The 14,862-nt window shown below is 40.4% G+C and overlaps 1 protein-coding gene across 4 annotated transcripts in view; it reads left to right on the plus strand.

The window, feature by feature from the left end:
• BICD2 (BICD cargo adaptor 2) overlaps nt 1-14,584 on the plus strand; it is an 86,444-nt gene extending 71,860 nt beyond the window's left edge. For 2 of the 4 annotated variants that reach the window (XM_086755886.1, XM_086755888.1), the window contains exons 7-8: nt 8,998-9,208; nt 12,435-14,584. In XM_086755886.1, the coding sequence (XP_086612012.1) occupies nt 8,998-9,208; nt 12,435-12,440 (217 nt within the window). In that variant the 3' untranslated portion in view covers nt 12,441-14,584. The other 2 variants (XM_086755887.1, XM_086755885.1) reach the window with 2 other exon arrangements.
• The last annotated feature ends 278 nt before the right edge of the window (nt 14,585-14,862 follow it).

The raw sequence follows: 14,862 nt of genomic DNA on the forward strand, positions 1-14,862 counted from the left end.
GTTTTTTGAGGTGATTTTTAGGTGTGTTTCAAATATCAGAAGTATGTAACAGCCCAGTTTGTCTTCACCGTCACAACCAACTTGCTAACAGAGTGTTTTTAACAGCCGACAGTAAGTCATGTTTCTTCTCTGGTCAAGAAGTTTGTATCAGCAGAGACAAATAGAAATGATGGGGCCTTTACCCCACCGCGTTTCTTTCAGCGTTGAGTTTGAGTGTGGGATGAAGCAGGCTGCTGCACACAGATCTGTATTTTCCACAGGAAACAGCCCGTTTTGTAGGATGCAAGAGAGCTGTGACAATACATGAGAGCTGAAGGCTGGGCATGAATATAGTAACTGACCTAATTTCCTTTTTAAAGTAGGTTAATCCCGCTAATTTGACAATACTACCAGCTATTTTTAATAAGTAACAAAAATACAACAAGATCTCAGCCTGGAGACAAAGGCAGGCTTGCAAAACACAGATTAAGAGCTTTCGGCACTGAGGGACTGCTGCAGCACTCTAGGCAGCACTGTATGCCTAAAATTAAGCTGTTGTAAAAGGAAAAAATCAAGATCTGCATAAGGTACTAGTGACATACATGCAATAGCTGTCTCTTGAAGTCCAGTTTTTCTTAATCAGCACACATATCCCTGTTGTATGTGCAAACAGAATGAAAGCACTGGAAGCCAGATTGCAGTCTGCCCTGTAGAGCTGAAAATAGAATTTACCTGCTTAATTAGACTGTAATAGGTATTTATGTATCACTGCATTACAGTCAAACGTTTTGATGTTTCATTAGTAAACTCTTTTTTCACCAGGAAAAAAAAAAGGTGCAATCACTTCTCCATTTAAAATCCAAAGAGAAGCGGAACATCTTTTTTTATTTCTTGCTGACGGGCAGCTCAGGTGCTGCAGAATGTAAAGAAACAAGGCCCGACGACGCAGCAGACGTTCGTTTGGATGCAGCCTTCAGCTTTTTGACAAGAAGTGAAGTGGTACTTCTTTCTCTTTATGGGTACCATCTGGCTCCTGTACTTCATTTGCTATCTGGAGCGGCTGTTTGAAAGAGTATTTCCCAAAATAATCCTTCTCAAAATTTATCTGGACAAGGTGCACTACTGCGGTTACTGTTTTGAGGGGGTTATGAAAGCATTTGCTTAAGAGTTTAAACCAGAATAGCTTGTATTCACCTGATGCCATGGAGCATTGTGAAGAAAGCAGTCACTTTCACAGTACACTTGCAACACTGAAGTACAATATCTGGGGTGGGTATGTTCTGTATTTTAAAGAACAAATCCTTGCAAATTAGGAAAAGAAAATACGACTTCGCACAAACCACTCATGTTGGAAATTTTACCTTTGACAGTATAAACTAATAACTAGTTTGTTTTCAAGTAAAATCTTCCAAAAGGCAGTGTAAGTCTTTGAAATGCAGTGTTTACTTCCAGAGTTTGAGCTGTCTCTGTTTTCACTGCATCTCTATAACAAAAAAAGTACAAGGAGCAAATACAGCAGTATTTGCTGTTAACTCGTTTCACTCGGGTCATTGTTCAAGTGTATATGAATCAGTGGGCTACTCTCAAAGTGTTTTAGAATATTTATTGAGTTTGATGTGACCAATGCCCTGTTGACAGCACCAGGTAAGGAAAAAGCAGTGAGGGTGAGCAGGAGTTCCCAGACTGAGGTGGGTACCGCTGGTGGGATGCAGGTCGCTTCAGAGTGCTGCACAGGGAGCGCAGAGCCAGGAGCTGCTGCTTTTTCCTGGCAAAAATATTTAACCTCCATAAATACTTAGTGGTAGGCTTAGATTTTAATTTTTTATCTCTCATTTAGTAGGTTAAGAAGATTGAAATATTGGGGGTTTGTTTTTTTTTAATACAGAGCAATATAGATAGGTGTGAGGAGGGGGAGTTAATAGCAAATTTGAGATAAATGAATTCATCTTGCTCTAAAATATTGTCAGGAGAAAGGCTGATTCCTTTCTTTGCTAGACAAAGAGCTTCGCCAAAGTGCTTTTAGGGAACCTGAAGTGAATATGTTCTGTTCTCTAATAATCTGGGGCGGTAGTGAAGCATGGTTTCCTTGTCTTGCAGGTCAATGTATGTTTCTAGATTGCCTGTAAACAATTTGCCATTCAAACTTCCAAGCACATTAGAGCTCAAGTTTCTTAAAATTGATTACAAGGGAAAAAAAATATTGTATCAAAACCCATGAGAAAAATCCAGTTTGCAATTTAAGCTGGAGGCTACACAGATTCATTAACTAGCCGTTCAGGTTCAAGTCCTTACAGGGTGGTCAGACACAGAGCAGGAGGCCAGTATGGCTGTCACGGCCAAGAAAAGAATTGTCATGTATGGGACAGGAAGAGAGTTTAAACACAGTTTTGCATTTTAAAAAACAAAGGTTATTTTAATTTGTTATGCTATTCTCTTCCTTGAGTTTGATTTGTTAGTATTTGAGTGAGCATCCTTCCAAAAATTCTACTAAATATAGAAAATGGCAGAAACCACACACAATGAAAGTACAACATAGTTTTCCTCCTTTCTCTTCCCTATGTTATTTTTCTGCTGGTTTTCTCTCTTTTTGATACAGCCCACAAGTTTCCGGTCTCTTTAACTTGCATTTAAGTCCTGTGTGCACTCACAGGAGGACACCATCGGCTCTTTTCTCTGCAAGTACCTCCTGGGTGCCGGGTCACAGCCAGGCTCTTGCGGTGGATGGAGTACAGCAGGCTGGAAACAGCCAGGCTGGCTTATTTGCTCAGGGTCAGGCAGCAAAATCAAACAATTACACGAAGTTGCATTTGTCCTAATAAATCCTGACAGACTTAAGCTGGCTCTGAGAAGTGTCCTCTGATTAAAGGCACAGGTTTCTTAACTTTGCTGCTCATGTATTTTCGATTTCTTTTCCAGAGCCTGAGAACAAGCAAGGACAGTAAGAGAACAGACATTTCTCATCCCTCTAAAACAAAGAGAACAGTAATGAAGAAAGTTAGCAAAATGCTTTTCAAAGCAGAGAACAAATATGCCTACATGTAAATAGTGGCTGTCTCCATAAACTGTAAATAAAGGGAGAGACAAACTGCAACAAGTCAGCAAGGGGACAAGTGGCAAGTGTTAGAACATACTGGGAAGGCTGACAGCACGTAACGTGAGATTAAACGACAAGATAGTGCTTGTGATAAAGAAACAAAACCACGATTTCACACATGAAGCAGCTAGCTGTTGGTCATTAATGGAGAAAAGGTGTTTCAAATGAATATATACGTTCAGAATCATACAAGCTCTGTCAGTTTTCCAAGTATCCAAAGCATTTGGGGAAAATATTTGTGTACTCGTGGACGTGAAAGGCCTGCGGAATATAAAGGAGTTTAAATTCATGCAGAGAACAGTGCAGTCCTTGCAGGACTGAGAACTGTAGCGAAAGAGCCTTCATACTGGACTCCACAGACTCCACACAGTAGAAGTATTCAGCTTCTCTAAAAATATCCCATAGGATAAATGCTCAGAGGAACTAGAGACAGAAAATGTGACTTTGAAAATTGCCAGAATGGGATTCCCAGACGAGAGTAGCAGCGTTTGCTTCCTATTCCTGGTGCTAGATCCAGAGGTGACGAATGATGTCTGGAGAGAAAAATGTCTGGGCCGCCAGCACCCACGTGAAAGCGGGCAGGACAAAGGCATGTGACTGTCTTGTAGCCATGCTACAAAAAGACACGAGTGATGTCTTGTGCATAAGTCACGTTTATATCGCTGATGTGCCCACTCTAGACTCAGTTAAAATGTCTGCTACCAGTAATGCTGGGTGTATTGAGACTGAACTTCGGTGAAGGTGCCCCTTGTAGGTAGACCATGGAATTGGGTTGCAACGAGTCCACGCTCTCCTCCCAGATATTTTTGGAAGTAGCTGTGTCACACCACTAATTCCTGTGTGCGCCTTGGTGCTTTGTTTGAATGCCTGCTGTTAAGGAGGGTAAAACACAGGAGGTGTTCCTGTGATATAATAGTGATGTTGCAGAAATATTCTGAGTAAAGACAATACCAGCTCTTGTTACGTAGCTTGTCTGCCATTTTATTTTTAATCAAAATGGCAAGTGGGTGACTTTATAACATGTTATATGGGAGACTGCTGCAGCAGCTGGTATTTGTATCCATAGTTTTTTAGACAGGCAAGCCTTGGTTTCATCTGGCAATTAATAGGAACTGTCGGTGCTCGTAGTCTGTGAAAAACAAAGCGTGCGCACAGCTCTGGTGGTGCAGGGCAGAGAGGGATGGAGAGCTCGGGATTAGATCCTCCAGTCCTTGCTACCCCCCTCAGTGAAGAACCGGGAAAAATGTGCTACCCTGTGCGTTAGCTTTAAAATTACTTCTAAGATAGTGGCATAGGATTGTTAATATCAACCTTTAAATATAAAAAAGGGAATTTTCTTTTGCATTCTAGGAGGAGGGAATGTGCCATAAAAGTTTATGGTCTCTCCTTGAGAGTTTTTGTCGGTGGAAATTTAGAAGAGCTGTAGCAGTGTGGGGCTGATTGTTCCCTCTCCGTGCAGGAGGTAATTCTTCCCATATGTTTCAAAGTACAAGGGAGATTTGCGGTCTGTTTACTTTCTTTAGTAGCTCTTACCAATGGACATTGATTACACAGGGCTGATTATAAACAATCTGGAAAATGATAGCTGGCTATAGACTGTCCTCTGTTCTTAGTGAATATCACAATGATTTCTACAAATAAAGGCCACAGCATTTATTCCTTTCAAATACACAACTCAGATGAGTTTGCAGTGCAAGGTATTGAGGAAGTAATTACAAATTAGCAGTTGGCTGAGGTTTCCCTGAATATTCTCTTGAACGTGCTTATCTATCATCCTGAACTGCCTAAATCTGAGGTGTTCTGTCTTCAGGATTTGTGCTTTATTTTGTTCTTCAGGGATTCTTGAACGCATTACCGGAGTTTGGATCTGCACAGTTTACAGCTGTGCAAACCAAGGCAAGAGATGGGCTGAGTGCACTTCCCAAAAATGTCTCAAAGGTGCTGACCTAGCAGAGGGCCTTGGGCCTGCACTCCAGGCTGTGCACGTTCCGGTGCAGCTGGACATGGACTCGCCTGCTTGTGCAGGGTTCAGCTTTTTAATACTTCTGCTTCAACAACTTTTCAAAAAACAAATGTATTTGGTTTTTATGGATACGCAAAACTCTTGCTGGTGTGAGTTCCTTCAGAGGAGCCCAGCTGAGATAATGGTTGCAGTCGCGTTTCTGAAGGCGTGCCTGTTTGCTGCTGCCAGTCCCCAGCCACAGCCTTCGGTGTTCTTCCACTTAAAAATCCAAATCGTGTAGAGACAGGCTCTAAATCTCACCCCTGGTGCTGAGCACAGCTCTGCGGTACCTCGAGGGGCTTGTCTGCATTTACCAGACGACGCAGAGCGGAAGGCCGCTCGTGAAAGGAGATTCAGCAGCGTCATTACTGCCATGGTCGTCTTCCCTGTGTTCCTCCTTTGGTAATAAAAAACTGTAGCTTTCGCTGCAGATGAGCAGATTTTCACAAGGGGCTGGGGTAAGGGGGAGGTGGGGGGAAGGTGTTAGAATTAAGACTTTAATACTAATTTCTGATCTAAAGATTCAGTTTGAAAGAGCCGGTGGCTGATACCCCTTACAGCCCAGTGCAGTCAGGGCTCATTGACATGGCATTTTAACTGCTAATATGTCTCCCAGTTTTTAATAAAGCCAAAAAACCTGTGATTTTCATCCTCCATGTTTTCATTTCTTAGGTAGGTTGACAATTTAATTTCTCGAGGTAGTAGTTAAAGTAGTTGATGCCCTTCTCAAGAGGCCTGCGTCAGTCACATCTGCCTTGCTTGCTTGGAAGTACGGCCCTCATGGATTGTGGAGGAGCAGGAAAAAGTGCAATTACTCCCAGGTGCATTCGGTTACATTTTTTTTTTTTTTTCCCAGAACATATATTGATATTGAATTTTTCTATAAATTATATTAAATATAGTGCATGCTGAAGCTTAAATAACAGGGTACGTAGAAATAAGGCACAACCAGCATTTGTGGGAGCAGTGGTATGCAGCTTCTGAAAATGAGGCAACCCATTGTTATATTTTTTTCAATAATTTGGCTTCAGATAGTATTTCAGATGATTTATTTTTATTTCTCATCATTATATTTAACATTCATGGTATTTATTTCTTCTGTATAGATGTTTGTTTTAGCTGGTGGTGTTTTGAAAAGATCTACTTGATGTTTCCTTAAGCTCCTCATTTTTTGTTGTTGTTGTTAATTACCAGTCATAAGGAAACAGGCAACATCAAAGCCTTCTGTTCCCTATCCACTTAAAACTGAGAATGTGTAAATGTACAACAGCCTTATGCTAATTTCCCATCCTTCTTTAAAGCAAGAAAGCTCCATTATTTTCTTTCAAAGGTGCTTTTAAAACAAAGACATTTTTCGTTTTGCCCTTCTAATGATTATCACATTGAGTGTGCAGCTGGGAGGTAGCTCAGCACGTGGCAAACGAAATGGTGAAAGGGAAGGGTCTTTTACTGTGATATCTGCAAAGCAGCAAAAATATAAATACACATACCACAAAAATGTGCTGCCATAGCTGCTGCTGCTAAGGTGGTGCTAGATGGTGGTTTTTTTTTTTTTTTTTTTTTTTTTTTAATCAAATTAGACCATAGTGAACAGCCGGAAGGAAGAAAGCAAGCAGGGCAGATCCCAGTCCATGGGCGCACGCAACGTCTCCATCCGCTTCTGGAAAATGTTCAGCCCTCAGCTGCTGCATTTTGCATGGCGTAGTGTTCCTCTGCCCCTGGACTGCCGTGCTTATGCCAGGAGAAGGTTTGGTTTTGAAGCTGTATGGTGTCATTTGAGTTAAATATCAGGAAAAAGGGGTTCAGGATGCTTGGCTGTGTGTAGTCGTAGCCGACACTCCTGCCTCTCCCCAGTCCTCTCCTGTATGGGAGAGAACGGTTGTTGGGTACAGTACAACTGCAGCTGCAGGTGTGCTACTGAGAACTCCTCCTCTTTGTTGGGAAGGAAGAAAAAGCTCTCTGCATAGAGTTTTATGGAAAAGACAGCTACTTTTGATATCTGAAATAGCAAATGCCTTCTAATTTCTAAGGACAGTTGTTTGATGCTTTAAACCCTTGTGCTAACAGAAAGCTGGATGAGATAATGACTTGCTACTGTGACCTTTTGGAGTCAAAATCATGGCTTGTATTATAATTATAGCTTGGCTTATGTGCAAATGACTTCAGTGCCTTCTAGGCTCTGACAGGCATCTGTCTGTGTTAGCAGGCAGCTATCAGGTTTGGCACAACTGGCTGTGTTTGATCAAGAAGCGTTCGAGTAATGCCACAAACGTTTAGAAAAGAGGATGAAGGGACATTAGCAAGACCGTGTGGGAAGCCCCTACTCTGCTTTACTGGAATGGTTTTGATTTTTTTTTTATCATATCTTTTTTTTTTTTTTTTCCTCCTAAATGGAGTGGGGAGGGGCACGGGGAGAAGTCTGCCACTCTTGCCTTGGCTGGCTTTGGGCACTTCTCTGGTGGAAGTCAAATGAGCAGACAGACTGCAGCAACAGAATCATAAAATAGGCAGGGTTGGAAGGGACCTTCAGTCTTGACACAGCTTCACAGAGATGAAAATTTTGGGGCTAATCTGAAAAGAAAGATACCTCCCCATCATTTCACCTTGCCCAAATCTCTTGGCCAGGTAATCCTGAGAATGAACCAAGAGCAGTGGGGGACAGGTCACTCCAGTGCCAGATCACCTTTTGCTGCAGCAATCGCGTTACGTTCCTGAAGGAACCGGTAACGCTTTCTGGACATTCCCCTCGTTTGCAGTAGTGCAGCTTTGAAGGAATCAGGTTTGAGGTGTGGGGAGAAAAGAAAGCAGAAAGGTAACTGGTGATGTAACCACCCTTGAGCCTTTCACCTCAGATGTCATGAGTGTGCTTTTTATTACTTAATGATGTTAAATGTCCCTTAAAGTCAGGGGCTTTTCCATTTCGATGTTGAAAGGAACTTCTCCACTGGTATTTTTGCTTTTATGAAGGAGCTGTATTTCACAGATGTTGCTGTTGTAAATTCTAGCTGGTACCTAGGAATATTTATTTTTCTACCCATACACATAATTGGTCTTCTGTGTGCAGTAACTATGCATCTACGTGTAAAGACATTAATTTTTTTAAACTGTTCAAGATGCACTGTGCAAGTTCAGTAGCTCCCAGACTCAGTGAAAATGACTGTAGATGGAACAGTGCGCGGGCGTTCATACAGCTTCCCCCGTAGGGCTCCCAGGAACACTCAGTTCCTTTGTGTAATTGTTTCAAAATTAATTTTGATGGTGAAAATAACTATATAAAAGCCATTTGCTGTAGAGAAAGTACAAAACAGTACAAGTAGAGTACAAGTACAAAACAGTATTTGTAGAATTTTTACATCAGGAAGCAGAGTAAGTTAAAGTAGATTTATGAAAAATGCTTATTTTTAACAATGCTGCTGTTTGGACTCCATGCATAGAGTAACAAACTATGAAGTCCAGGTGCTCATCAAATGGTGTTAATAGCCATTTTAGGAACGGTCGTTTTACAGCACTCCTGTTCCCCTCAGGCTCCCTTCCCAGCCTGAAGCTTAGAACCGTTGCGGTCCCTGCGCAAGTAGAGACAAAAAGCAACGTGACTGCGTTGTGCCTACTCAATACGGAAGGACATCGTGCCAATCTTTAGACATGAGTAGTTTATATCAAACGCCGTGCTTTCATTATGTAAGGATGCTGTTAATTATGCGACATCTTGAAAGGCGTGAACACGAGCCCTGAGTGTGGGATTGTGGGAGCCCCAGTGAAAAGTAATTGTGATTTTTCTACAGGTTTGGTTTGAAGTTCCTATTTAAGAGTGTGTACGCAAGCACCTGCAAAGCTGTCCCTCCGCTAATACCAGCCAGACACAAGGGATTCATGTTTTGTAGGTGGAAGCAGGATTGCTAAAGATTGATGTATTTCATTGCAGATGTGACGAGTATGTCACACAGCTGGATGAAATGCAGCGGCAGCTCGCGGCAGCCGAGGATGAGAAGAAGACCTTGAACTCCTTGCTTCGGATGGCCATCCAGCAGAAACTGGCCCTGACCCAGCGCCTGGAGCACTTGGAGCTAGACCACGAGCAGTCCAAAAGGGTGCGCACAAAATCTGCGTCCAAAGCCAAGAGCAGTAACCCGACTGTAAGTCACGTTCGCTCCTGCGGAGACAGGTCTGAAGGATCTGTCCTTAACAACCAGGTTTTTTGTAGTGAGAAATATAAAATCTATTGTGACTAGGGCAGGTGTGTAGAAAAATCATATTCTGCATCTTATTTTATGCTGTTACTCTCAGCGTCAATCCCCACTACCTAACGTCGCAGTGAGTTGACTCGTACTAGTATGTTGTTGAACCAGGTAATACAAATTGTATTCTGGTGGTCTTAACCGTCACTAATTCTTAAGTGTGGGGATGCTATTAACAAGTTAATAGTGGAAAGGAATTAGCTTTTTTCCACAATTAACATGTATGGGTTTTGCTGTTTATGGTAAGTGTTCAAAGAGTGCACCCGATATAGTATATCCGGTGCTACTCATGGTAGTTTGTATAGCACAAATGTGATCCTTTCTCCAGGGTTGCAGCGTACGTCAATAAACGCTTTCACAGGCAGAAACAAACACAAAACCTTCCTTGTTATTGTGGCTTCAGAAGTGGTGAAAAGCAAATGTTAAAATGCGAGGTGTGTCTTGAAAATGCAGAGCATTTTGAAACTGGAACCAAAATTAGTTTGCCTGTTGTGGCAGATGTTGAGAACTTGCTGTCATATCACCACTGACCAAAGTCCTAAAGCTTTTATAGGCTATAAAAGCTAGAAGAAAAAACTTGGTAGGGTACATTATTTACACTCTGCTTCCCTCTCTTCAGAGGGTTAACCAGAAGAAACTTGCACATTTATATTAAAAATATGCAATATTTACCCCATCTGGTAGAAAACTTAAAATGTTAAGAATTGGGATCCTATCTGGTAGGCAGTTGTTATGCTGTGGGAAAGTGTCACGTCCTGAAAGGATCTTTGTGTTCTCATTTGCTCCTTGCAAGCATAACGCTTTGGAAAGAACCTGGTTTCTATATTACTGTAGCCACACGACATGTATGTGTAGAATTAATGTGACTATGGTCTAGTATTGTCAGTCACAACACAGTTTTTCTCAGCTTGCAGTATTAATCTAACTAGGATAGTATTTCAGAGCTCTGATCTCATTTTTTTTGGTTTTTTAAATACACAAAAGATATTGCATTCCTTATGCAAGCACGTTTCACAGGGCTCTACATTATAGGCACAGGAAATTGAACCAGATCGTCCTGCTAATAATTATTTATGAAGTAGCTTAGTATGCTTATTAATCTTGAAAAACAAATAAACCTTTGTCTGCTGTTGAACTTTTAAGGGGCCTTTTTAGCCACTTAATTACAATATGTTTGATAATATTAAAGTGTACTTCATAATTGGTGCCTAGGTAAGAGAAAAAGATTGAAAACGTTGCTTCTAAAATTGTGGAAAATTTGTGGAGCACAACAAGGCACGCTTTTTTCTTTAAAGCAGAGTTTTTAAAGTGCCTAGCCTCAAACTTTATTTTAATGTAAAGCCCTGTTCATTTTGTACTCTTGAAAATAATTTTGTATGCCTATAGTATTACTAAAAGCAATGCGAGACTGCACGGTTGTCTGCTTGATAGCGATGTTTCCTCAAGCCATTCTAATATTCCTGGTGTGGTACCGCCTCAGCTCACTACCGTTTCTGAGAGACGATCAGCAGCTTGCTTCCTGTGCATTGCCGCTCTGCCTATAAGTAGTCAGGAGATATCCCAGTGCTAAGACGAGGTAATATGGGGCACAGCTTGTTTTCCCAGTGAGGGCAAACCACGTGGGATTTTGGCTTCCCAGATCTTAGAAGGGGAAGGGGAAAAAAATTTTTAAAAAGACTTCTAAATTCACAAACGGAATTGTAGAAACCTTGCTGCAAAGCTGGGAAACATCAGAACGCCACAGTCCAGTGCCAGAATTGCATTGACCGGTATCAAGAGGAGGAAAAAAAAGACCCCAGTGATTTAAGTCCCGTATGTTGCTCAAGCATCGCTGCTTGAGAAGCTCAAACAAATGGCAATTCTGGCTTTAGAAACGAGGCCCTGTGTGTCTGTTATTACTTTTTTTTAGAAAACGCTGAATTCTCCTGAATTTGAGCTTTAATATTGCTAAATAGCAGGTTTGATATTTTAGAAGCGAGACATCTTTTAACAATTTTCAATCCTGCTTTTCTATTCTTTGCTGCACAATCTTCCAGAAGGCCTTTATTCTTCTCATTCCTGCATTAAGTGTAATTTAAAACACCTTGTAAAAGCAGGCATTTGAGTGCTAACTTTCTGTGCTCCAATAGAAACAGTTACAGTTTTGCTTCCGCTATGGTAGGGAGCTTTAATACAGTTTTCACTGCTTCCATGTCTCTAATGGCAGTATTTTTGCAAAATACTAATGGCAAAAAGGTAAACTGGAGAAACTAATTGAATGCATTGTTAGGTTTGGTGTTTTTGTTTTTGTTTTTTTCAAATTAACTGGAACTTTATAAAGATTTTAATGTTACCAGACAGTAACTATTGCTATCAGTCTTGGCTCGTGGTTTCAGTTCCAAGTATGAACAATTTTGCCATCAGCCCAATAGTCTTAGTCGTCATTTCCATCTTCATTCATTTCTGTGGATCTTGAAAAAACAAAACGGCCAAGAAACCTGACTGCTGTTTGAGCTTGTCAAGGTTATGGTCTAAGTTTTTAGCACCTTTAGAAAAAGAAATGAGGAATGGTGGTAAGGTGGCTGGATCCTGCTGTTTGTATTTTTAGATAATATTTCAGATTGAGTCTTGAAATTCTTGATTAGCAGTTTCTTGAAATGTATATTTGCTGGACGTCTTTCTTATAACTTTCAATGGGTTGGGATAAAGCATGGAAAAATTCTTAAGCCATCACCTACCTCTGCAAGCAGGCTCTTCTGAATGACACTCTCTGCATTGGCCTGCATGAAATACTGACCTGCATGTTTCTGGAGAACCTAAAGCTTCACGGAAAATGTTTCTTGCACATTCTTGTTGCTGTTAATTTGTGCTTGAACAGCAAAGCTTTATTCAGTACTTGTAAGAAACCTTCTTTCTGCAAAGCTGTTGCTTCCAGGCTAAACCCATAAAGCATTGTTTCGTCGGCTTGGAAAGCATCTGCAAGCAAAAACGGCTGCTTCTACCCCAGTATGCTAACAGACACCCCCAACCAACTAACCTGCTTTTGCAGCACCTTGGTTTAAGTTTTCGGTTCTTTAATTGAGAAATAAACACTGATTTTTTAATTTTTTTTTTCCTAATGCTATTTTATTTTTCCATTTTTCAGCTGTAGAGTAGTCCCTGGAGAAGCCCTTCCAACAGTGCAACAGCATTTCTTAGCCTCTTTCATTGTGGTTAAAAGTGGTGGCCCATTGCACAAAGAATGGAAACCACTGCCCCGATCCTAACTTTTGAAAACACCTTTTCCTAGATACTACCTGAAACTTTCCTTTTCTGTGTGAAGCTATAAAACAAACGAGCTTTACCTATAAGTGCTGCTGCAGTAAGAAAACTTACAAGTGCTGAAGAAACCTACTTCAAATGTAACGATCACCATATTAGTGTATGATCCTACTAGAAATGTTCGGATGGGGGAATTTCTTCTTTCATTGCAGATGCTCATTTTTTTTATCTGATTGTTAAACCTGTGCACTTTTGATATTTTGATATTTTTCTTTAGCTTCTTTAATTCCTTATGTAGAAGAGTTTATATACATGCAGTGGTTTGTGCTCATTTTCTCCAATTTGGGCTTGTGATTTTTTGAATTCTACATCAGCATGTGGCAGAGATTTTTGGGGGCTCTAGATCGTGATTAGAAAAGAATTTCAACAAAAAAAAAACAAACCAGGAGCTCTGCTAAACTGTGTGCTGTGCTTCAGCAGCTTTTTTTTATTATGATAAACTGTTAAGCTTTATATGTTTAAATTACTGATTTTTTTTTTTTTGTGTTAACTGCCATGTTCATTAAGAAATCCAGGGTATTCAAATTCTGGGGTTTTTTCATATTGTATTATTATTCTTAGGAATAGTTCAATGTAACAAGAAGAAAACTTGACTTTGCTCTGGTTAAAACAGTAATAGGCACTTGAAAAATATTAAATAAGTAGTATTACCTATAAATTCCAGAATTCCTGGGTTTTAGGAAGTAGAAGTATTATTGATTAACAGAATTTTATACAACTATACCAGTTAAATTCCAAATTGGAATTGTTTTGTTACTTTTTCATTTTATTGTGCCAAATTATGGTACATTTAGAAAGAAAAATTCTAAAGTTGTCAATGATAGGGTGTTATGTATCAGCGCCTTTCTGTCATTAATTATTGCCAGTAGTGCCTTTAATCATTTTAAGGGAGACTCTTAGGGTAGCATAGTCCAAGTCCTGTAACTTAGGAACGGAACGGCTGGTTTGGAATTGAGTAAAGACGCGGAGCAATAAGTGCAAAGTGAACTCCCCTTTCGCACATTTTTAATGGGTAGTGTTACTATAGAGATTATATAGTCAAGGAATTGTAAAAAATTCTGTTAGTCAATGATATTTCATGGTGCAAATCCTTGCAAATTCAGGGGTATAGAGAGAAAAAGAAACAACCAACTAACCTAAACGAACCCGAATACGCTTTGGGAACCAAATGGACTCGTGTTGAACAAATGAGCGAGACGCATGAACACGTTGGTGGTAACGGGACAGAGGAATATCAGGAATATTGATGTTACGTTAGCTTTGTACGGTGGTGGATGCAGTTAACCATAGTATTGTTTGCGAACGTGAACAAGGAAACATTGATATCTTCTCTTGCATGTTGTATCTAATAATTGTAATTTCAGGAAACAGAAACGGAGCAGTGCATCAACAAGCCGTAGCGATCTCTCTGCCGTTTGTTGAGGCTGATGCGAACGATTAAATTGGTACTTCTTGGGGGGGAGCCTTCCCACCCCTCAAAAAAAGTACAAATTGCTATAATATTGACAGAGGGGAAAAGCTTTCTGTTTGCTGGAAAACAAAAAAAGCATTATTATTCCTAGATGTGGGGACTTAACATTTCCATCTTCTGTTACAGTATTGATTCATAAGAAATATTGTTGCATTTAAAATTACTACATTTGTACGTGGGTATTTATTTGAAATGATGTTGAAGTACTGTATTATGTTTTATGTGCATTACGTTTTAGTGGTGGATTGGTCTCCATTTAACGTCGGGTGCATGTATTCTTGCCAAGTAACCTTTACACAGATCTGGGGGAGGGGCGGGGGGAAATGCGAAAGAGAAAATGCGGAAACTTCTTAAAAGTATAACACTGTGTTAATTGGATAACCTTAGGAGGCGTAGAGGGCAAAATGTTACTTCCAAATTAATCAAAAAGTATTTCATGTAGGAAAGCAATCTGCCTGCGTAAAGGTAGTCACATTGGCAGTATCAATAAAAGTGAAAAGGAATTGCGTTCTCTGCCTGTTGTTTTTGTGTTTTAAGAAGGCGCTGCTTTAATTAGTTGGTCTTCCTAAGCTATTTTCAGTGTGGAGCTAAATAAATATTAATTTTTATCTGGGAGAACCTGGAAACTGAAAAGTAAGTGCACTGCAGAACTAGAAAATGAATTATCTGTGCTCGTATTTGCGGACCAGCATCCTCTGTGCTGTTTCATGAGGTTTCCCTGGGTTAGTTTTAGCCTCGTTCAGACCAGTTTCACCAAAAAGCCATGCAAACACTTGTACCA

Source organism: Chlamydotis macqueenii, chromosome 10 (genome assembly GCF_036417535.1).
Source record: "Chlamydotis macqueenii isolate bChlMac1 chromosome 10, bChlMac1.mat, whole genome shotgun sequence".
NCBI classification, from domain to species: domain Eukaryota; kingdom Metazoa; phylum Chordata; class Aves; order Otidiformes; family Otididae; genus Chlamydotis; species Chlamydotis macqueenii.